Consider the following 24,127-nt stretch of genomic DNA (forward strand, 5'->3'; position numbering starts at 1 on the left):
TGGATGTTTAGTTAGGTGCTCTGTGAAATACAGATATTGTTTGAGCTGTTTGTAATATGATGTGTTTAAGGTAATGATGCTCAGTCTGTAAGCAGGCAGTATTCTTTGAAAATAACTAAATTGGAGCAAGAAGCTGAGCAAGCCAAAATGGAACTCGCTGAAACACAAAAACAACTTCAGGAGGTGGAGAACAAGGAGCTGAGAGATGTTGCTGAGAAAGCCAAGTTACAAAAAGAGTTCCGGAAGAAAATGGATGCAGCTAAGATGAAAGTGCAGGTAGTTTTGTTCTTTGTCATTAAGGTTTATGAAATGCAGTTGTATGTATAGAGCCTAATTCTGTACTCCATTTCACCAATTTAAGCCAGTATAGCTCCATGGAACCAGCAGTATTATAGTAGATAGTTGAGTCCTTAATGTGCTGATATTTGATACTTTTGTGCCACTGTATCCCTATGCAAAAAGTGTATTTTCTTATTAGTGAATAGCACAGATGTGGTTTTATAATATTTGTGTTGGTACTATGGAAGAACCTAGACAAAAAAAAATTTTAATTGGTTATTAACTATCTGTCTTGCATCACTGATCTTTCACTAAAATGTCACACAAAATTCCATATATGTGCAAATATAGGTATTTTTGTTGGTATCTGACTCGTGATGTGCAAGACCATTTTAGTTGTATGTAACCTTGTTGTCCTAAGACACATTTTCGCATATCTAAGTTTTTGTACTGTAAGACTGAAATGCACTATGTGAACTCAGGTCTTACAGAAGAAGCAGGAGGACACGAAGAAGCTGGCTTCATTATCAACCCAAAATGAAAGACAGGCAACAGAACTCGAGCAGAATGTGACTCATATGAGGCATCAGCAAGCCCAGCTACAGAAACGATTACATGAAGAGAGTGAAAAAAAGAAACTTCTAGAGGCAGAGATTCAACGAGACCAGCAACAAATTAAAGCAAGTAATTTAATTTCTCTATTGGATAAGATTTTGCCTATTTTTACTTTCTCATAGGCCATGATATATGGCTGTAAGATGTCTGAGAAATGCAAGGAATGGGTTTCAAGACAGGCAAACTAAAGAGCGGGGTATGTGTGTAATATTTTCTCTTCAATTTTACTGTTACAATTTACATCTTTCTCTTCAGGCTTTTTTATTTATGACCCACTCTCTATCATTTAAATACAATGTCATTGATTAAATTAAAATGTAATATTCCTACAGGCACTCTGTGACAAATAACAGTAGATATGGCAACAAAAGACTGAACAAGTGCTCTATTCTTATTTACAGGAACTTCAGCTAAAGATGGAACAACAGCAGAAGATTCTCAAACTCAGAAATGAAGAGATTGCTGCATTTAAAAAGAAGAACTCCACAGGCACTCCACAGCAACTTCAGGTAGCTATTCTATTTCAAATGTGTTGGTCCTAGCAAGGAAGAATCTTCTACTGTAGCACCTGATTAGTTTTGAGGAATTTGAGATTCTCTTCCCTGACTAGCAGAGAATGCCACAAAAGAAAAAATGTAATTAAACAGACGTGAAACAAACACATACAAAAAGTATAATAGAAAAATGTCATTTTAAGTGTTACACTAGGTAGCAGCAGACCATCTCTTCAAACATTTTCCTTTACTAGTTTCAACTTCTTTATCTACCTATTTGTCATCTTTATCAAATTCATCATTTATCTCTTTCTTCCACCTCCATTTGAATATTGAGTCAACACTTCATTTGCCATTTTCTTCTCTGAACTTAAACTGAAGATTGCTTCTGCTGAGAAGCTGCTGAAGGCTTTTGAATGGAAGATTGATCAGTTTCATTCTATGCCTGCAGTAATACATCATGTGTTTAAAAAAAAATTCTGCTACTGTAGCTACAATACAAGCAAGACAACCTTTCCCACCACAGTGAAGGAGCAAGCCTTTTATTCATCTGATGGGGGTTGTACTCCGCAGTGTTTTATGACCGATCGGGACTGGGATGTTTCTTGCTTTATACCATATTTATTTGCATACCAGAATCACCCTTTTTCCCAGAAGTCAGCCCTCCAAAATTGTGATGCATTTAAAATGGAAAGCTGATTTTTTTTTTTTGGCCAAAATACAAACATGGAAGAATAGAAGCATCAAGATACTGCTTCAGATGGCTGCCAGCTTCCTTCTCTTTGCCAGCAAGCAGAAGGGGACACTTACATTAACCTTTTCACAGACACTCTCAGGATGAAAGTAGTGTTTTGCTGAGTGTTCGCTTGACAGAATGAACAAAAGTGTTAATTTGAATGCACTGGCAAGGCAGGTAGAACAGGTATTTAAAATAGGACTGTTCTATCAAAAATGGGAGGCTTGGCAGAAAATAGCAAACTTGGCAATATACTGCTGCATTTCCCAAATCAATCCTGCCAAAATTTCTTAATGTTTCCTGAGTTCAAAATCAAGAATCAGCTACACAGTTACTATTTACACCAAATTAATTTTGGATTAAGTTACAGAAATCTGAAATTAAGCTAAAATGTATTTTTCTTGATAAGTATGTACTGTAGGTGGAAAATGTCTGCAGCAAAGAGATGCTTATAAGTCTTATTATTTATATTTTCTTATGTTTAATGTAGGAACTGGAAGAACAAAAGAAATGGTTGGATGAAGAACTAGAGAAAGTTTTGAATCAAAAGCAAGAGTTAGCACAACTGGAAGAAGATTTAAAGAAAAGAGAAGCTATCATAACCAAGAAAGAAGAATTATTTCAGGAGAAGAGTCACTTGGAAATCAAGAAACTAAGATCAAGCCAGGTGATCAGTGATTTATCTATTATAATCTGTTATGATAACAATGATTGCTCAGGTGAGAAATGAATTACAAAGGGAAGCTGTGGCAGGGGGTTCAGGCAAGCTGTCTTCCATGACTGATGCTAACATTGCTTCATTATGCAATGTTGGCTGAATCAGTTTATCTCTGTCTCAGTTTCTCCACATCCATTTCCCTGTCTTTAAAATGGGAATAATGTATGATAATGAAATCATTCATCTTTGCTAAAGACATGCTTTGTGTTTTAGAGACAAAATGCCTTATGGACTGTAACAGGGGCCCCTGCCCTGCTAACTGGAGATATGGTAAAGGGGTAGTGATGCCTTTAAGGGAAACTGTGTTTTTCATGTTAACTGAAAGGGGCAGAACTTAGCCACCATATAAGCCAGACTCCTGGAGCTGAGGGCAGTTTGGTTTAGGCTACAAAGGGAGAAGGTACTCCTGAGAGAAGTGCAGTGGACTGTGCCATGGGGATTCAGTGAGGCAGGGAGAATCCGTAGTGGTGTTGGGGAGACTCTGGAGAACCCTCTGAAAGGGTGCAATGCTGCGGAGGGGCTTTTGAAAGGCCCAAGGACTCCATGAGAGCTGCTCGCGATTAAAATAATGACTTGGTTATCTAAGTACCACCTTCCAAGGCATGACAAGAAAGGTTGTTAGGTTCCCACAGAAGGAAGCAGACTGGGGTTGACCACCAGGGAGTGGCAGCCTACCTGAAGAATCTTAGACCTGCTACAGTATCTACAGATGATTAAATATTTACCTAAAACTTGGCTGATCCCTTTGCAAATTATAGAGCGAGGAGAAATAATTTGGGATTACTTATAATGACAATGAATGGAAGGTTAAAAATAGATTTCTTCATCTATAACAAGTGTCACCATAACTGGTTATGACTAGCTCTTCATTTAATGTTATGTCGGAGAGTTGAGTGTTTATTCACTCATTTTATTTAAATTAGATAATTAGTAAATAAGGTGTCCTGTCCAATGGGATTGGAGTGCCATTGTGCTTGGAATGATGTAGACACAGAAAAGAATCCCTGCCCTGAAGGAACTGCAGTTTTAAGCTATGTACATTTTAGCTAATTAATAATTTAGTGAAATGTATTTGTGTTTTAGATGAATGAGGAAGTTGTTTGGGGGGGTTTTGGTGTTTTTTAGGCTTTAAACACAGATAGCTTGAAATTATCTGTGCGCTTGAGTATACTGGACCAGAAACTATGTGATAAAAGTGTGCAGCTTCAGAATGTCACCACTGAAGACAAGAGAGAAATCTTGGAAGAAATTCAAGTTCTCCAGAAGGAAAGGGATCAGTTGCTCAGAAGAAGAAATAGCGTAGATGAGAAACTTAAGGATGGTAGAGTGTTGTCAGCTGACGTAAGTAAACAGTAAAATAAATATAGCCATTATGCAACAGTATATAAACCAAAATTGAAAATTTTGTCATTGTTACAGCAACATTCAAATAAAGTACTACAATAGTAGCCTCATTTTCCAGGTAAAAAGTTCAGGTTTTAAGATGATCTGGTCCCACTGGTGTCTGTTATCTATGGCCTTATTGTTTTTCTTCCTTGAACCCACAGTATTTCTTCTTTCTAGGTGGAGATCAAGATTCTGCCTTTTAAAATTGAATAAGTGTGTCAAACCTGTGCGAACCCTATGCATCCCCATGAATGTGCATGTGCTGGGGTCTGCATTTTTCATGGGACAAATAGCAGACTTGGCAATATACTGCTGCTCTTTCCAAATCAGTCCTGCCAAAATGTCTTAATTTCCCTGAGTTCCAAATTAAGAATCAGATACAAAGTTAGTATTTACACTAAAATAATTTTGAATTAAGTTACAGAAATCTAAAATTAAGTACACAAATATATGCTGCTGCTATTTGTCCTCAGGCATGCTCCTGTACACATGCTCCAATGCTTGGCAAAGTGACGTGGGTGGGCTAGGGAAGGCTGAAGCCAGGACCTGTGCTGAACTCAGCAGCCTTACCTGGGGTCCTGGGCCTCCTGGGGCAGCAGTAGCACTGAGCTGGCTGCCTGGAACCTGGCCAACAGCCACAGTATGACTCTGGCCAGCCAGGCTCTCTTTCTGAAGGCGCCCACTGCTTTTTTCATTGCCAGTTTTTTTGACACCAGGATTTTCTGGTGTCAAAAAAACCTACCACACTGTAAATTAGCAGCACGGCAAACACTTGCACATGTGTCACTTGCAGTTTCCAGCAGCTCAAACTGCTTTGAGGCATTGGAAACTGCATGTGCACACTTGTAAAGACACGTCCCCTTGCCTTAGTTAAATCTCTCAAATAACACCTTGTGTCAAATCAGCATAATTTTCTTATACATATAAGGCCTTAGAGTTGACTAGTAGTTTCCAGGGAAATTTTTCTTAGAATTTGTCAGCCAGAGACACTCATTGCAATATTTTGATGTCTTCTCATCAGAACCCAAAATACATCACTTCCATGATGAGGAGCTGATATCTGTCGTAGGAACTGAGATGCATTATGCTAAGGACTGATCAGTATAATTATGTTAAGTCTAAGTGAAATAGGTCCTATGTACTGCATGCAGACTTTTTGTGGACCCTCTACCAAGTGGGAAACTTAAAAACTTACTGAAAAAGAGAAATACTTCAACTTGGGACTATCATTTTTCCTCAGTGGCCATGTCTACACAAGACAATGACCATGCACAGTTGTTACTGCGCTGGCATTTACTACTTGCATAATCAAGTACTAAATGCCTGCGCAGTAACTGGCATTACTGTGCAGTAGCACCCCGGTATGGTTGCCTAGTGACACTTACTGCCCAGTAGCTTGTTACTACTGCGCAGTAGCATCACATCATGGTTCATGCCCAGTGATGCTCCTGCACAGTAGTAACAAGCTACTGCACAGTAAGTATCTCGTGTAGACGTGGCCAGTATCTAGTACATTGCATGTGTTTCTCTTGGGTCAGTCTCCCACTCTATAGAAAAAAATCAATTTACATTGAGTGTACAGTTGTTTTCTTGTATATCTCTTAAATAAAAATCTGATATCTGCTTTTATTTTAGGAAGAACATGTCCTTTTCCAACTGGAAGAAGGGATTGAAGCCTTGGAGGCTGCTATTGACTATAAGAATGAAAGTATTCAGAATCGCCAACACTTGCTCAGAACTTCATCTCAGATTCTTTCCCAGAGTGAGGCCAATGTAATGGGAAAACTAATTTCTCTGTCTGCTGTTGATCTCAGAGCTATCCTTTGCAAGTACTTCAACAAGGTTTGTGGTAGCTGATGAATAACATAGCATTGGATCTTACTGTTCAATGGTAATAGAACAAAGTCCTCCAAATGTTTCAGAGTCTCATGGTTCTTTCCCAGAACAAGGGGAGGGGTGTGAACTGAATTGGTCTTTTCAATACAGACTGCTCAGGATCAAAACTCTCCTATATTGCATTGAATATCATGCAGTCTTTATTCACTGCTGTAAATAGGCTATTCATAGGTCAGGTTTGTCTATTTCACTTGAGATGTCACCAACCTAACAGTGTTTAGTTTTAGTTAAGGAGGTGAAGATTCTCTTGAAGGCTCAGATCAAGCATAGTATCTGATATAGGTATTGTTTTCCAGCTAAGGAGAAATACAAAACTTTAACAAATAACAGTGAAAGGATTTTACAATCTTCTGATAATGCTAATTGTTATCAGTGGTCTTTGAATCTACTTACCTGTGTCCCTGATTCTTTTCTGCACCCCAAAGAACAACAGTATTGTTCTTTTTAAACAGATAAATGTGATTGTGGCTTTTTATTTGATTTATATGCTGACCTTCCCAAAAAAGGCTTAGGGTGGTTTACAATAGAAGAGAACAAGCTTCTATATTAAAATAAGATAGTATACCTAAACAAATTCTCCCCAAAATACAGAATAATCCATCCCATCCTATTCATTCCTGCTTAGCTGCTTTTAATCTAGGAGAGAGAGCTCCCTAACCCAACCTTACTTCTCACCCCCAATTCACTGCCTCTATAAAATATAATTTCCCCCCACTTTCCATCCCTTTCAACTCCTACTCCCCTGTCTCTCCCCTTCCTTAATGTCAGTCTCATGATTCTGCAACCCTGCCTTTAGTTTCAGCCACCAAAGGTTTTGCCCTCAATAGCAGGACAAATGAGCAGCTCATTTCTTCTGATCTTTTTTTTTTCACTTCAGTTCTTTGCTTGGTTTTGAGCAGTGGCAACTTCACTACATCTTGTCTCTGCTTTCCTCAGCTGAGGATTTATGAGCACATTGAAATGTTATAATCATCTGGTTGTTACTGTTAAGTGCTAATCCTAGGTGCTGGAGATGATCAGTAGATGAATGAACAATGCTAGGAAATGGCAAGAGCAAATCTTTAGTATGATAGTAAAATCTGGCTGCAGACAGACTTTTTGACTCCTGGATAAGCATCATGCTGTGTTGGGATCAAATGTTATTTTTTATTTTGAGCAGTTGCTGGGTTTTAATCTGGAATCTGGCAGGTGAGCAAGTCTTTTGGCTAAGGCATATATGAATGGGTATAATGTATGTAGCCTATGACCCTAGTTTGTTGTCATTGCTACTAGCTATTTCTTAAGATTGTATGTGCTAAGGGTAGATCAAAAAAAAGGGTTTTCCATTTTTTTGAAGAACTCTTCTGGCTTAAGTTGAGTGGGAGAGGCTAGCTCTAGCTGATGGTTTATATTAAAATTACTAGCACTAAAATTGGTACCTGTGGCCTGGTGTAACTCCATAGTTTTGCCCACAGAGCTCATATTCTGCAGCTAAAACTGTAAGTGGATATACAAACATTGTTTCCTGGTGGCCAGCAGAACAGTAAGTGACAGCAGGCTTCCATTGGGAAGCTGCCAGAGGGTGTGCATAGAAGTGCCTGTTCTTTGCCAGCTGCTGCAGTCCTTTTTTTTTACATCTGAGGCCTGTGTAGATACCTTGTGTACCCTGCTGGCAGATCTGCTACTGCAGAGTTGGGTGAGGCTGCCAGAATCATTGGTGAATACACTCTGGTGGCAGCAACTATCTGCTGGTGGAAGGCTTATAATGCAGACAGTTAACACCTTTTAAGTTCTAAGTTAACATTTTTAAGTTCTCACTTAACTTTTAGTGTAAACCTGAGATAAAAAAAGCAGTACCTACCTCTTTTATTACAGGTTTTAATAAGAGCAGGAAGACAACATTGTATCAACATTTATTGTATTCTTATTATTAAGGTCATATGGATATATTTTGCAAAATATGAAAACTTAGTTTCCAAAATGAAATTCTTCATTCTAGTGCATTGTTACTTTCACTTTTTGGTATGGATGTACAATCTAGGCCATTTTGTTTCCAAAATACTTGTGGTTTATAAAGACATTATTTGTGGGTCTATAAATACTGTTTTCATTAATCTATTTGTTTCCAGTCAGGCATTAAAATAAAATATGCAAGATCATCTTTTATTCAAAACAGTATCAGATCATTAATCGAACCTGTTTCCAAGTCTAGGGATGGTTTTTAAGATTCTAACATTTTTATTAGGTTGTTGGCTTACGTGAGGCTGAACGTAAGTTACAGCTGCAGACTGAAGAGCTGGAGATGAAGGTCACAGAACAAGATAACATAATCCGTGAACTAGAATCTGTACTTGAACACCTAAAGCTGCAGTGTGATAGGCGACTCACCCTACAGCAGAGAGAACACGAACAAAAGATGCAGTTAGTATTGCATCATTTCAAAGGTATTTGCTTCTTTTGGAGGAAGTTGTATTGCTACACTGAAAAGAAGTATTGTCTTTTAGCTAAAACTTCATGCTTGATACATATGTTTGAGTAGCCATAGTTTGCTGTGCAATTTTATTAATTCTACTTTCTGATAGAATGCATGTCCTTTGTAAAAGAACATCAAATGTTAAAGTTTAATATGAGACACAACAGATTAAGTAATAACCTTTTTAAAATGTGGAAGAATTTGATGCTGTTAATGAAAATGTAAGGATTGAGTCCCACTTATTTTGTTATAAAAATAGCCAGTTCCATTAAAGTTGATTGTCAGAAGTAGGTGCTAACTGACCTGAGATACTGGCTAACCTCTAACTTGAGACCCTTTAGATGTACTTACCTTGTTGTAGAATTTTATGGGATCTTTTTATTTGTGAGTACCTTAGCACCTTAAACTCAGACCCCAATATTATATTGTACCCCCAGAATCAGTGTCCATTTGCATGGAACTAGGTTTTTTTTTTAATAAAAAGAACAGGGCTTGATGTAAGTCTATAAACAATGGAGAAGAATTTAGGGTCCAATGCTTTAAGGATGCTTTACTTCTCCTAGTAAGTATCATGTACTATACCTTCTGTTGTCGCGACATAGCTGACATTTTGGAAGACTGTCTTTTGAGAGAGAAGGGAATCTTCTCAATATACAAGTTTTTTTTTTTAAGACCAACATTTACATTTTTATATGACCATTGAATTCTCTCTCTTCGTCAGTTTAGATGACAGTTTATTCCAGGAAATGTAAGAGTGCTCTGAAAAAGCATTCAAAGGGTGAAAAAATATACGGATACTTTAATCATCAGGAATACAAAGAAATTGATTAACAGTGCAAAGTGTAGTTTCCTTAGAAATCAGGAAGTATAACTTACAATGTAAATGACAATAGATTTTTAAAAAGGACCACCATTGACATCTAGGCACTTATACCTGCAAACACAGAACAATACATTTTTTTTTCTTTTTTGCAACCACTGTCTATTGCATGTCCTACTTTGTAACTAGTCAAAGTGGTCACAATAAAAAGTGTAATTATGGAAAAACTCATTTTGAAATATAAAATTACAAAAAAGAGTATGCAAATACTGTCAAAGTGGATCTCTTTAAGATCATCTTAAGATAAAGTAAGAATCTCTGCTTCCTGCTTAGACCAGACTACTGTAGTCTGCTAAAGACTGCTAGTAAGCCAACTTTAAAGTATCTTTGTATGCATGTCTAGATTTGTATTATTTGAACACATGTAATATAAACATTATATAAACAGTACAAATGCCTCTTAAAAATGCACTGCATATATACAGTATTAAGTGCAAGTAATTTGGAATACAGCCATAGCAATGCATCACTGAATTGGAACCCCAGACATACGAATAGTAAACAAAACCACCCAGAAGGATTCTGGCAGAGATAAACTAGACATTCTTTATATAGTTGATTTAATTAATTTTCATGGCATAGTCCAACTGTCTCTGGTCTTTGGTACTTTATGTTCTATTGATATAAAATGAACTCTAAGAAATATCGTCTGATTTGATTTATCTATGATTAGACTTGCTGCTACAATGGGTGACTTAGTTATGTAGTGCAATGCCAGTTAAAATTTATTAATTTTAAACTTCTTGAAGCAAACTGCTAGTGAGATGTAGGATGTCATCTGTCCAGCTTTGTATAATCTCCTTTCACTTTTATACACAAAAATATGTGCCAAAGCTGAAATTAACTTTGTTGTCTTAGAACAAGATGGCGAAGGAATCGCAGAAACCCTTAAAATGTATGACAGTAAAGTCCAGCAACTGGAAAAAGACTTATTTTTCTATAAGAAAACCAGCAGGGATCTAAAGAAGAAAGTGAAGGAACTGGTAGGAGAGCCATTTCATCAGCTGTTGGCACCAACTAAGTGTAAGTATTTTAGCATTAGAAAATAGATATAACTTTTTGCAGTGTGTTCAGTGGAAAACATGAGGTCTTTAGCTTTTCACTTTTGAGCAGATTTGCTCAAAATAGCGCTCCCATTATTTCATTTTTAACTGAACAAAGGGTTATCCATAAAAACTTATTGCATCACCCCTCTCAAGTGGAAGAAGGTGTTTGCTTCTAGATGCAGCAGTTGGTAATACATCAGAGCTTTAACACTAAATCTTATCTATCTGATTAATACTTTGATCTGCTCTTTTTTGGATTCTAAGGCAGATTGTCAGTAACTGTCTCAAACCACTAGAGTTTGTAGAACTCCCTCCTTTCTTATCTGATAGCTTTCAAATGGTATTGTAACTGACTCTACTGGAGGTTGTTGCTGAATGAATACCAGCCCCTTTTGTAAATATGTGGTAGCCAATTGTGCATACCAGTAACTCCAAGGCAAGCCCCATAGTTTCTTTAAGCACTTGGCTGTGGAGGTGTTTTCCGTTGAAAGGTACCCCATGGAGTGTCACACAGTTCTAATAAATAGAAGACTTTTTTCCTAACAGCAGAAAAAATGCAGATGTGCCAGATGCCGTGGTTTATACACTGCAGATAAACACATTCTTGTATTTTATCCCATACAACAAACCCTAAAATACAATACACACCTTTGTTTTTGAAAGGCAGAATGAAGAAAAAAAGATTTTTCCTTGTAGTAAGTAATAGAGTAGCCGTAGCTAGGGAACTTAGCCTGCTCATTTGTCTGCTCCCTGTAGATCCTTGCTGATCTTACTTTCCATCTTACCCAATAAACAGCAGAATTTGCTCTTACCATATTTTTCATATGTAATGTGCACTGCAATTTCCAGCAGCTGTTTTTTGTGGAAAAGGTGTGCATTGTATATAAGAAAATATAGTACAGCCCAGTAGAGAGTAAACCAAAAACTGCACCCTGGGAGACTTCTGAAGCATAAGACCTAAGACTGGAAGGGGTGTCCTATCTTACTATTATAGGACAAGTAATTGTCCTTGATATCTAACTGCACAGATTTCAGCCTCTTACAATTAGATTTGGGAGTGGTGGTGATACAATTTTTGTCATCCTGTTTTACTGGTTGCTTCATGTCTCTTGCAAGCAACTCTCCCTGGTCTTACCTCCACAACTTTGGGTAACACAAACCCTTACAAAGATGCATTGTCTACACTGGCTTCACATTGATCTTGGGGCTATCTGCCTACTACTCCTGGTTTACATCCTCCAGCCCCGGAAATACAGCAGTAATGACATTCTGGGGATGTCACTTCCCTCTGCTTTCAAAATCTCTATCTGTCCTGCTTGATCCTTGCAGAGTGGGGCATCCTCAGAGTATTCTTACATTCTGGATCTGGAATATGCAAAGCGAGAGTGGGTGGGCAGGACTTACTTTTCAGTGGCAGTCTTGGGAACAACACAGAGTCCATATAGGCATATCCAGAGGTCTGATTCTAATGTGTGGGAAGAATTATTTTAGAGGTGTCTAGCTGGCAGGCAAGTGCATATTTTAAGACAAGAATTTCTTCAAACACTGGACCTAGCCAAGTAATGAGAGAAAAATATTTTCTATCTTCACCAGAAGTAATACAGTTAGTTCACTGTTTTTGTAATGTTAGTTTAAATATTATGCTTACTTTTAATTTGTTCTTGGATTTATCGTTATTCTATTACACAAACACCTGTTTTTCTGGCAACTTTTTGACCCACATTTAAAAAGAAAGTGTAGAAATGCATGGGTACACTTTAAAACAAAACATGCAGAATTTTATGTTTTCCTGCATAGCTAAGCATATTTTGAAAATTTGGCCCTTTTATAATTTAGATGTGTGTTTCAGGGTCATCTGGAATTAAAGTGCCAAAATTAAAATGGTGAAAAACTTTGTATAAATGTTATAATTAGAAGCAGTAGTCTTATATATGAAATAATTAGTTGCATTTTGCCAAAACATACTGAATTATTATTATAATAGAAATTTTACAAACTTAATCTCATTACTGCCCTAAAACTGATTCCTGGATAACATTCAGTAAAATAATGATGCTTCTTTGCCTGGAGATACCGATGAGCATTTTATCTTAATCATTTGCTTCCTGGGAAATTTTATTTTAGGTCATGGTGCTGGTGACAGGACATTGAGCCAAGATGAAGCAGAAGTCTCTTCAGAAGAAGTCAAATGGATATCAAAGACTGAAAGTAACAATCAAAGAGGGATATTTAAAGAAACTGACAAACTAGCAAGTAATTTAAGAACATGGCAGAATTCATACAAGCCTGGAGAAGAAGTTGCAGAGAGAGGACACAGCAAAAGGTGTTTCCTAAGTAGTGAAAACAATATAGGAACAGATGAAGTACAGCCTTCAAAATCTTATTCTCAGCCATCTTCTCATCCTCAGACAGTTGAGATGCACAAAGAAGTACAAGGAATAATAACCCCAATAAAATTATCTCGCCGAGAACTACGTCATATCCCTGCATCTGAAGTATCTTTGAGGCGATCTAGCCTTGCAGCTGGTGTCAGTTCTGTTGCTGCAGATTCCTTTGATATGTCCAGAAAATCTGATGATTTTAAGAGAGAGTTATTCTGAGCCTTTAACAACACATGTTACTGAAACCACCGATAAGGTTTCCTTTATTCTTATCTGGCAGAATTAGCAGCTGGAATAAACAAACAATTGTTTTTACAGTTTCAAGCACGCCACCAGCAAGTTGTTACACACACGTTGTTTCAGAATCACAACCACCAGGTACTGGCACACCATTTCAAAAAAGGTTGTTGCCCTGAGGAAACTAGTTAAATAATGTTTACATTTCTTGGTATTTTTACAATCACTTTAAGAGTACCTTCACATGTTGCAAAATTTGCATTGCATTAATGAAGTCAATAGTTGTCAAAGACCAAGATAATTTAATTTTTCTGGCTTAACCACATACAAAGGCATACCTTATTCTGTTAGAGGCATAGCACAGAACTTGAAAACTTGGCTACTAGCCCTTCACCTACTATTTCAGTTATTTCCTGATCAGTTCTATGCATCTTATACATCCTATGCATGATCAGAATTGGCATCTAAAACTAATTCTTTGTTCTTGGAAAGGAACATGAAAATATTCACTCTCTTCTCTCAGTATTTAATTGCTATTATTTTAAGAGTTTATACCACGTAAGATAAATGTTTGTCTTCTACTTTACAAGGGGACTTTACATGTCTTTTACATTATATGAACCTTCTTATGGTATCTGTGCAAGAGAAGTGTTAATCATATTTGTGAAATTAAGACCGAATTCACATTCCTTTTGTGTTGTTGTTGTTTTGTATTTTTAATATAGGACTTGCACTTATGCAGCTTTGAAGTGTAATGTTTATGTTCTACTGAAATGATAAACTATGGCATCAAACTTAGCATCTTTAGGTAAGTCAAGAGACAGTTTAATGCAGTCACTTAACATTCACAACTTTTCATTTAGAAGGAAGTGTGAATCATTGTTTTAAGTTACAGATCTGTTTCGGAGCCTCCCCAGGCCTATGGTTTATAATTGCTTGTTATTATCTTATTTCTTAGTCAAAATATTCAATATACATATATTTGTGACAAGACTGTGATATTTGAAAAAGAAGCTGGTTAATAGATGAGGTGACTTGAAGCCAGGAGTCATGGTTTTAAAAAAAAATTGCTAAGTATTTTTCACCTCAGTTCATATTTAGACTCTTAAATATAATAAATGCCCTGATTTTCAAGGATGCCAAGTCCTCCTTGTTTCAAAACTTTAAAATCAGGCCACTTTAAGTGTCTAACAGTAAGCACTCCTATTTTACAGTTTTGGCCTGAATTATTTGCTGCACTTAACAAGAGTAAATTGTTCTAGTCTGAACTGAGTTACTTTCTGATATCTCTTAGAGAAGACCTCCTGCATATGGCACATGGCCACTGATTACAAGAACTCCATTAAAAGCCTGTTTACAAAGCAAATTTGACCCTGTCAGGAGATCATGTTGCAACATGATAGTACCTTACCATTTTAGTTTTAGTCTCTTCTGCATAGTTTGCACAAAACTTCATTAGAAATATATTAATGAGCCGTTTTAGAGCCCTGCAAAATTAAGGATAATTGCATCCTTATTAATTCAACTTAGTTATTTCCCATTATGATATTGAATTGTAATTCATGGGATTTGGAGGATTTTGTATTTGTTTTGTTTTGGATATTTTTACTATAATGTAAGTATAAATTGTGAGTCTTACTAATTTTTTTTATTAATATATTTAATATTCATATAACTTAATGCATGTTGTCTAAAGCAATAAACAAAAAGTAAACATATTATTCAGCTTTTTTCTGGTCTTTTACAACATTTTAGTATCAGCTACGTGAAACAACTCTTGAAGGGACAGAATGTGTAGTATTATATACCTCAAACTTCCCTATTACCTGGTATTTAAATAGATCTGGATTGGTCTTGCTTTGTATTTTATACATTTGAAGTAAAACTTACCCTTGCCTAAAAACACTGTAAAGTGTAGGAAAGATTATTTGGTCATGAGATGGTATCACTAGCTGCTCTGGAATTTTATGTAGGATTGGAAGGCTTACTAGGCCAGGTGCAGACATCAGACTTTTACTGGTATGTGATCAGAAACTGGTCAATACCCATAACAGAAGTTTAGCATACATAGACTGATTTACAAATGACAGAAGCTAGTCCAAGATTTGCACCCTCTGCCTCCCCCTCAGCTAAGGGGCAAATGTGTGTTCTGTTTGCTACTGATCTAAACTACACTGCTTATATCAAACCACATAATTTAGATCAATCCCACCTCAGGCTTTTTGAATGTCTGTACCTAGCCCTAGGGATAATAGATAAAATCACTTACTCACAGTGATTGGACTTTTTCCACTATCTCAAAGGTTTATTTTCTGCTTACTTTGTAGTAGAATTGTTTCTACATTATGCATGCTGTATACAGGCATACCTTGTTTTATTGCGCTTCGCTTTATTGCGCTTCACAGATACTGCGTTTTTTACAAATTGAAGGTTTGTGGCAACCCTGTGTTGAGCAGGTCTATCGGCGCCATTTTTCCATCGGTTAGCATTTTTTGGCAATAAAGTATTTTTTAATTAAGGTATGTACATTGTTTTTTTAGACATAATGCTATTGCACACTTAATAGACTACAGTATAGTGTAAACATAACTTTTATATGCACTGGGAAACCAAAAAATTCATGTGACTCGCTTTATTGCGATATTCGCTTTATTGCGGTGGTCTGGAACCGAACCCACAATATCTCCGAGGTATGCCTGTACATGTATTCATGTATAGTCAAAGCTAGATACATACATATATACATGTATATGTATTGAATGGCTTTATGCTAAATTAGGGGTGGACAAAGTCCAGCCCATGGGCGGGATCCAGCCGGCAGTGGACTCCATTTCCCAGCAGCCTCTGCCCACATGGCTGGGGCTAGTCTCCATGGAGACCCCAGCTGCTCTGTGATAGCACAAGGCTGGGGTTAGCACAAGACTGGCCCCAACTCTGCTGGCAGGGCAGGGCAGGGGGCTACTCTGGAGCCCCTAGGATCTTGCAGCTGGGGCAGCTTGATCAGTGCCAGGGCAGAGCCGCAATCTGGAGCTTGTGCACCCCTTCCCTGTCCCTGGCTATCTAATTTTGACTATACATGAACACATGTGCACAGCATGCATGAGGCAGAAACAATTCTATTACAAAGTAGGCAGAAAATAAACCTCAGTCTTGCTATCACAGCATAGCTGTGGCTGGGGTCTCCATGGAGACCCATGCCATGTGGGCAAGGAATTCTGGGAAATGGAGTCCAGCTGCTGGCCAGATCCTCCATTTTCCCCACCCCTATACTAGATAAAAAGGGAGAAATTACCATATTTACTTGGATCCAAGACAAGGTTTTTTTTCTCCCCTCCATTCAACATGGGAAGAGAAAAAGCTTCACCTTGGATTCAAGTAGCAAGTAGCAGATGGAGATGCAGCTGAGCTTGTGGCTGGAGCTGGAGTCAGATCCATTGCTTGTCCTAGGCTGGGGCCAGGACTGAAATTATTTCCCCCACTGCTGCTGGGAGTCAGCAGCTGTAATAGTCCCAGGGTCCAGGCCAGGGGTGTGGGTTGGTGATCACACTGCAGCAAGAATGAGGGATCATGTGGTGAAGGTCAGGAATCATGTGGCAGGGTAGGCCAGGTTGGCGCTGCAGTGGTCACTGCTGTGTGCCCAGAGCAGGGGCTGGAGCCACTGTGTGCTCAGTGCCCTGGGCTAGAGATGGAGCTAGAGCTACCACATAGCATAAGTGGCAGCATGGGGGGCAAGTAACTGGGCAGGGCAGGCACCAGTGGAGGTCAAGTGGCAGGGGACAGCAGGCAGCCGAAGAGCAAGAGTTGTGGGGGAGGTGGCAGGCATTGGTGGAAGGGCAGGTGGCAAGGGTGTGGGGGGCAAGGGGCAGGAGTAGAAGGGGGAGGCCAGGCCATCTGCCCCATTTCTTATCTATCCTGTCCCCCCGCTACTGCTTACTTTGCTGCAGTGGTGGGGGGGAGGGGTAATTTAACATCACCCTCCAATAATTGGATTCTATACATGGAAAATTATAACATTTATAATTTTCTGTGTATAGATTCTAATTATTGGGGGGGGTTGTCTTAGATTTGGGCAAATATGGTAGTTTTAAATGGACTTTGACTATCTAAATATGAAAGCAAAAAAAAAAGGTTCTGCCAGAAAAAGGGGTTACAAGTGCAGACAGTGAGTCAAGAATAGATACTGAAAGATAATGATTAAAATCTGATTTGCGTGAAATGATAGCTCAACAAAGCTGAATTGCTCAAAACACTCTTGTATTCTCCCCCCATCCTTGTTTTTGCTAATAAAAAATAAGACAAACTACAAGACTTACTTCCAGTCTTACATACCAGTCTTGATGTCATTCACTTAGTATTTATGGCATACATTGACATTTCACTAATATGCAATGTAGGAGTAAAAACAATGTGATGATTTAATTTAGTGTGGTCTTCCAAGTCATCGTTCTACTGATTAACATTTGTTTTGGCTGTTAAGTCAATGCTAAAAATAACCAAAAATATGTGGGGGGGGGCGGGGGGCAGGGGACTGGGGGAACTGGCACTCATTAAAAATGTTCTGTTTATAATAGTATCTGAATATCATGGTGGCAGCTGGCAAGGCTAAGATACTGGTATGTAAGATCAGTTGTCTTTTCCATTATACTCCTTTTACTAGGAATATACATGAATGGTGACATTTCATCCCATTTGCATGAGTACCTATGCATCACTTAAAACTACTCAAACCATTTGTTAAAAGCTGAATCCTGACCTCAGAGGTCGGGGGGAGTTTTGCTATTAAATGTGATATAGGTTTGTTTCTAGTAACAGGAGGAGCAGAGTGCCAAAATCTTCACTGCCCTCAGCTTCGGGATGAATTTTGCCCAAAGTGTAGAGTTGTTAGTCATGTTGTTACTGTCTGATGTATTACTTTAGCTCAAATGTAAGTTTACTTGAAGGAAAATAGAAAAAGATAGATTTTATTAACACGTTCTTATTTGTAACTGATCACAAAGCTGCTTACTTTTTATCAAGGAAACAAAGGTTAAGAATGCAAATTTTTGTGGCATATTCTTTGGTGATAATTTAAACTGTGGAAACATGAAGAGCCAAGTTATTAAACCCTGAAATGTGAGTATTATTACACTTTTACAGATGTTTCAAGACTTCTAATTCTTTATGTTAAAGATGAGGATAGAAACTTTTATCTTAAAAGATTATTTGAGTTAAGAACAGCTGTTAGGAGTGAAGAGTAAGGAGTGCAGCTGGAACTGTACCATATTAACCCCTGTCTATGTTATAAGAAATCACAGCGCTTAATTGCATTTCCAGTTTCACCTAACACTCCCCTCACAACTGTTACAGCTATATTAGGTTACTTATTAATCCAGTACTGATACTGACAGAAAATACCAGCAATATAGTTGCAATATTGCAGAGGTCTTCTCAGCAAAGTGAATGACACTCTTACACTCCCCTCTTTAATTCCACTCCCCCCCGTACTGTGCAGAATATCTTATACTATTGATGCTTTTCAGAAGCTTAAACTTCTATGATTGATCATATGCATGATATTTATTTTATAAGATGTACTTCATACGTTCTTAAGGTCTCTTTTGTTTCAATATATACAAATGTTTTATGCTACATCATGTTTAATTTGTCTAAATATAGAGAATAGTGGTCGATTTATTTTTTAAAGTGAACAGCTGTTCCTACAAATGTAGCTTGATTGAGCTGTGCTGAGTTTTATGGAATAGGTACATGTATTACACATAGTGAAGGAAGTGATACAACTGAACACATGTGCCACATTGGTCAAGTTCCATAGCTGCAAGATACAATGGTACAGTTTCCTGATTGAAACTCTAATTGGACTATAATTATGTAGCATAAACAAAGCTTTACGTTTTCTATTGCATACAAACCTTTATGGGAGGAGGGGACACTCCTTGTGGGCAGAAGGAAATATGGGCACAAACCCCCCCCACTAAAAACATTGCCAAAACTATCTTTAAAACATATTTAAAAATAGTAAAGGGAAAGTAAGCAGTGAAATATGCCATAAAAATCACCTTCTTGAAAATGTGATTTCACTGTCACAAAGGCATAGGATTAATACAAAACCTTCCAAATACAGTTTTTTAACTAAAAAAACAAAAAAAACTGGAAAGGATTCTTTAACTGCTCTAGGTCACATGAATGGAAACTTGTAAAATTTCTCATATAAATACTGTATATGGGGTGTCAGCAAATATGGGCTATAAATTAATACTGTACAAGAGAAAAAAGTGATAAATTTGACAATGAAAAGCTAACCCAATTTAAGTACCCAGACAAAGTAATTGTCCCTAAAGATCAAAAAGAAAGAAAGAAGCCTTGACTTCTTAAGATAGCGAGAGAAATATCTTGACAAAATCCAGAACTTTAAAATGTAAGGAGCTGAGTATTTTGACTTTCTAGATCTATAATAGGGTTTGGGGTATTTTTTCAATATCTGACTAGTCTCTTCTGATGTAATTTTAAGTATGTGTGTGATTTTTCTTTACTTTGCTTTTAATTTAGAAAATGGAGGGACAGCTATATCGCGGGGGTTCCCATACTTCTTGGAATACCCCTAGTCAAGCTTCTAATATTTTGGAAGGAAATGAGGTACATGTGAGCGTGCTGGTTTGGCTCTTTATAAATGCCTACTTCAGTACTAGACAAGCTCAGTAATGTGTAAGAGAAAGAAAAGAAGATGGATTTGTGGCTGAAAAGAAGATGGATTTGTGGAGGCCAATCTTTTTGGCAAGTGTGCCATCAATTAGTCCTGGACCCTCCCTGACTACCATGCCCACCTTCCACTGCCTGGCAGATCTGCTGCTCAGCTTTCTGCTCCCTGCCCCTTCTTGGCTCTCTGCTGCTTGTCCCCTGCCTGATCTGCAGAGGCTGCCTGTGCCCGGGTTACTGTCCTTGCCACAGGATAGCTCAAAGCATTGGCCTAGGAGGTGGGACAGCTGTGTTAGAGCCTAGGCTGCTTCCAGCCAGGCCTTCCACAGCATTGCCAGGTCTTAAATATGAAATGATCATATTGGAAGCTCAAAATGATTGTTATTTGCTGAACAACTGTCATCATATACTGAAAAATTATGCAAATAAGTCTGCAAATAAGTTGTCTTCTTCATTTTCTATTGCTCACTATAATGAGTAAGAACTAGGTCATCAAAGTCGAAGCATTTCTTTATTTTGAGGCAAGCAGTGCTAAGGAAGTGCTGACAGCAAACCCCCAAAGTCACTCAAGACTCTCTGAGGGTGACTTGGGTTCTGCAAATGCTGCAACAATGACCTACCTCAAACATTAGCCTACATTTTGAGCACTTCGACTGATAGTGATCACACAGGATGTAGATCGACAACAATCGAAGTGATCCAAATGTAGGATGTTTGAGGCGGGTCGAAATGATCGCGCACTAGCCATCAGCAGTGCCCAGTCCCGAGCTCCGCGCTGCCCGGCTCGCGAAGTATTTTGAGCCATCCCGGCGCCCGTAGTCTCCACGGCGAATCTAGAGCAGTGAGCAGGTGCGAGCCGCAGCCAACCAGTGAGTGAGGTAAATAAACAAACCTGGTGAGGCAACGGCGCGCGCTCTAGAGCCCCGCCCCACCCTCCCCCCGGCGGCGTCGCGCGGCCAGAGACTTCTGGGGAGCCGTTAAACGGCCGCGCGCGGCGGTAAGTGACGCTGCTAGTGTCGGTTTGGGGCCCCCTGGGGTCGGGCTTGTCCCGGGCGGGTCAGGGCCGGCCGCACCGGGGAAGACCTCGGGGGCCGCGGGCTGGTTCCGCGTCGCTCCTCCCGCTCGGGGCTTCTCCTCCCCTTGCCGCTGCTCTGCTGCCCGGAGGCTGCGGGTGCCACGGGCTGCGCGTGTGGGAGCGACGGGCTGTGACTGGGGAAATGAGCTCCCTCCTTGGAGCCGCTAAGTCGTCGGGGACAAGGGGCTTTGCGGGCACAGATCTTCTGGGTGGGAGGAGAAGTGGCTGTACCGCAGCGCCTTGTGTGGTGACTGGTGGCGGGCGGTTGTGCGGGCACTCGAGGAGACTGGACAGGCACCTCGCTGTGGTCACCAGACCCCAGCTGTCTTTCCTGCCTGGGGAGGGGGGGGGCTGGAACCCGTGGTCTTCCGTGGTCCCTTCCAGCCCCTAACACCCTATGAGTCTATGTGCACATGGGTGTGTTGTAGTGACTGCATTTTAGAGCATGGGGGTGTGCAGCTGTGTGTCATAACTGGCTGCACGCCAGAAAATTGAGTAGTGGGGGGGCGATGGGGACAGTATATCTATGTATGTATATGTAGGGCCCAGATCAAGCTTGACCTCTTGTGGGCTAAGATCAAGTAGGGGCGTCTGAATCCCAAGGTCTCCAGGCTTGGACTTGCCGGTAGGACAGTTGTCAATGGATTTGGGAGTATCTGAAATCCTAGGGTGAGAGCCTGGGAGGAGGATGCTGGCTGGTTGCAGTGCCAATCCATGGTGTGTAGGATTGAGTTCTGCCTGCTCAATCAGTGTGGTTTCTGGAAAGATCAAGTTCTGCTCAGTCAATGTGATTTAGAAGTGATTTGACTGATTTGACCTCGAACATAAAATGTGTTAATACAGAAAAGTATGTATGTATGCCTGTGTAGGTATAATGACAGTGGCTGCGCTTCAGAGCATTGGGTGGTGACTGGTGGGAGGAGTGGGATTTGTGCGTGCGTGCGTCTGTCTGTGCTATGGCAGTGGTTGTACTTCAGAGCATTAGGTGGTGTGTGTATACACAGGTATCATTTTGGAACCAAGAGTTCTAGTTTTTTATATGTCTTCTTGTCTCAGACCAACACAACTACCAAGTACACATTTGTGTACATATATATATTTTATAGCATGAGGTGCTGACTTGTGTGCGTGTGTGTAATGACAGTGGTTGTAGTTCAGAGCACTAGGTGGTGTCTGGAGGTGTGTATATGGGGTATATACTAGCCAGAGTGGGATCTCTCCCAAATGTGATTGTGTAACTATTAATAATTTTAAAGACTAACCTGGCTTACCCTCAAACTTAATCATCAACCCAATCTGAGGAATCTCAGAAAAAAGCCTAGTTAAGAGAAGACTTGTTTATCTGTTTTAAAGTATTACTGTAGTCTTGTCAAATAATCTTGAATTTAGAAAATCTCTACCCCATTCTTGTATAAACCCAGCCCTAGCCCAGTTGCAACATATACCTCTCTTGCTACCCAGCTGGTTGCTTGTAGAGTCTCTTCTGGATTTGTTCCCCTTCTTTAAACCAGTCAAAGATGCTGTTCTTAAATAGGATCAACTGCTCTGCACAAAGCTATAGTCCTGCAACTCTGTTCAAGTGGGTCTCTGAGCTTTTCTCTAATGGCTTTTGTATGTCCCTGTGTGAATAGGGATGATCCTGGCTTAGGCAGGGGTTTGGACTAGATCTGCAGTGACCAATCAGTGGATTTCAATCTAACAGTAGATCTTGGAGCCTCTTGCAGTAGATCTTGGGAGTTGATCTGAGGCTGGGGTTGGGGGACTGAGTACCCGCATGCATGCATGTAGTCGCCCCAGCCCAGCAGGTCAGTCCATGGGGTAGGGAAGGGGCAGGGGCTAGATCAAGGTTCCTGCAGTGAGGGACAGTGCCACAGAGGCAGGAGTAACTTGAGTGGGGCCCCAGCTGGGTGGGACTGGCCTGCTGGCGAGGTGTGGCCCCAAATAATGTCATCTCCCTCTGCTTCAATCTGCCCCTCCCCACAGATTTACCTGCTGGGGGTGGCTGGCGCGTGGTAGATCTTGGGTTGCTTTTAAATGCCAAAGGTGATCTACTTAAAAAGGTTGAAGACTACTGGACTAGATGACCTCTGGAGGTCCCTTCCAGCCCTACTTCTCTGTGATTCTATGAATGCAAGAGACCACCTATTTTTGGAGCAATATTGCAGAGTTGTGGCCTAATATTTTGTAAGCCTTTGATCAAACAGTAGAAAAAAATGCAATTTAAAGGAAGAACAAGAATGTTATTGTAGGAAAGCTGGTCTTTGTAATCTAAAGGACTTTGGAAATAGCTTGTAAAAACACAGATAATGAAATGTGCATTAGGCTTGCCATTATAAAAGGTCAGTGACTGATTTGTAGGTTAGTTCAGAGGTAATTAACCTTGATTCTGTCACACTCTCCTAGGTCAGGGTTGTCAGCTTGTAAGAAAACAAGTCTAAAAAGGCTTATCCTTAGAGTCTGTTTTAAAAAAGAGAGAGAAGAAAAAGAAACCATGGGCTTGATAGAGGCTGGATGTAAGTGTTACTAGACAGCACAGCAGCAACAACTTTTGTCTGAGCTCAAGTGCAGCTTGGTACTCTGCAGAGAACTGTCTGTCAGGAATTTACAGTCCACAGGAGCCCCTGTGGCTGGCCCCTGCCATGTCTTGCTGCTGCATCCTAGCCTTTGCCTGCCTGCAATGGCTGCTCACTTAGAAGGTAGGTAAGATCACATGGCAGTGCAGCTGGGATGGAGCTGCAAGGTGGGAGAGAGATGGCAGGTGGAGTCCAGGCAGGACAGAAGTGGGGCTGGCAGGGGTCAGGTTGGGGTAGGGACAGCAGGGTGCAGTTGGGGGTGTATCAAGATGTAGCAGTAAATAGGGGCCCCTGGATTGGGGGCATTATTTTGGTAAAATCATTATTGCAGTCAAGCAGGACTTTATTCTGGGTGAGGGCTCAAGCCAGGTTTAGAAAGTTTGTGTTAAACCCCTAAATTTGAGCCCAGCTCTTATTGATGTCCAGGCCCTGACAGAAGGATTATATTTATATTACCTAAAACATATGTCAGTACAAACATATGTGAGAGGCAAGGATTTCTTCTAGTGAGATCTTTTCTTAGACCAGCTATGTAGCTGAGATAGTCAAACAAGCTTTTGAATGTAAGGCATTCTTCCTAATGTCGTGGGTTTGGAAGTTTATATAACTTCATCCTAGCTACATAGTTGGTCCAAGAAAAAATATCACCCTAAGAAATCCTTTGGC

At 39.7% G+C, this 24,127-nt stretch overlaps 2 protein-coding genes across 6 annotated transcripts in view; both read left to right on the forward strand.

Moving 5' to 3' along the window:
* KIF27 (kinesin family member 27) overlaps positions 1–14,833 on the forward strand; it is a 45,203-nt gene extending 30,370 nt beyond the window's left edge. For both annotated transcript variants that reach the window (XM_090038668.1, XM_090038669.1), the window contains exons 10-18: positions 71–276; positions 762–959; positions 1,296–1,403; positions 2,615–2,791; positions 3,968–4,183; positions 5,864–6,070; positions 8,349–8,547; positions 10,315–10,479; positions 12,627–14,833. In XM_090038668.1, the coding sequence (XP_089894794.1) occupies positions 71–276; positions 762–959; positions 1,296–1,403; positions 2,615–2,791; positions 3,968–4,183; positions 5,864–6,070; positions 8,349–8,547; positions 10,315–10,479; positions 12,627–13,102 (1,952 nt within the window). In that variant the 3' untranslated portion in view covers positions 13,103–14,833. The remainder of the gene's footprint in view (positions 1–70; positions 277–761; positions 960–1,295; positions 1,404–2,614; positions 2,792–3,967; positions 4,184–5,863; positions 6,071–8,348; positions 8,548–10,314; positions 10,480–12,626) is intronic.
* A 5,843-nt stretch (positions 14,834–20,676) lies between these two features.
* GKAP1 (G kinase anchoring protein 1) overlaps positions 20,677–24,127 on the forward strand; it is a 48,102-nt gene continuing 44,651 nt past the window's right edge. For all 4 annotated transcript variants that reach the window (XM_090038670.1, XM_090038674.1, XM_090038673.1 and 1 more), the window contains exon 1: positions 20,677–20,810. The gene's annotated coding sequence lies outside the window, so the exon portion shown is untranslated. The remainder of the gene's footprint in view (positions 20,811–24,127) is intronic.

Source organism: Crocodylus siamensis, chromosome 3, assembly GCF_052110815.1.
Source record: "Crocodylus siamensis isolate JL-2025a chromosome 3, ASM5211081v1, whole genome shotgun sequence".
Taxonomy (NCBI): domain Eukaryota; kingdom Metazoa; phylum Chordata; order Crocodylia; family Crocodylidae; genus Crocodylus; species Crocodylus siamensis.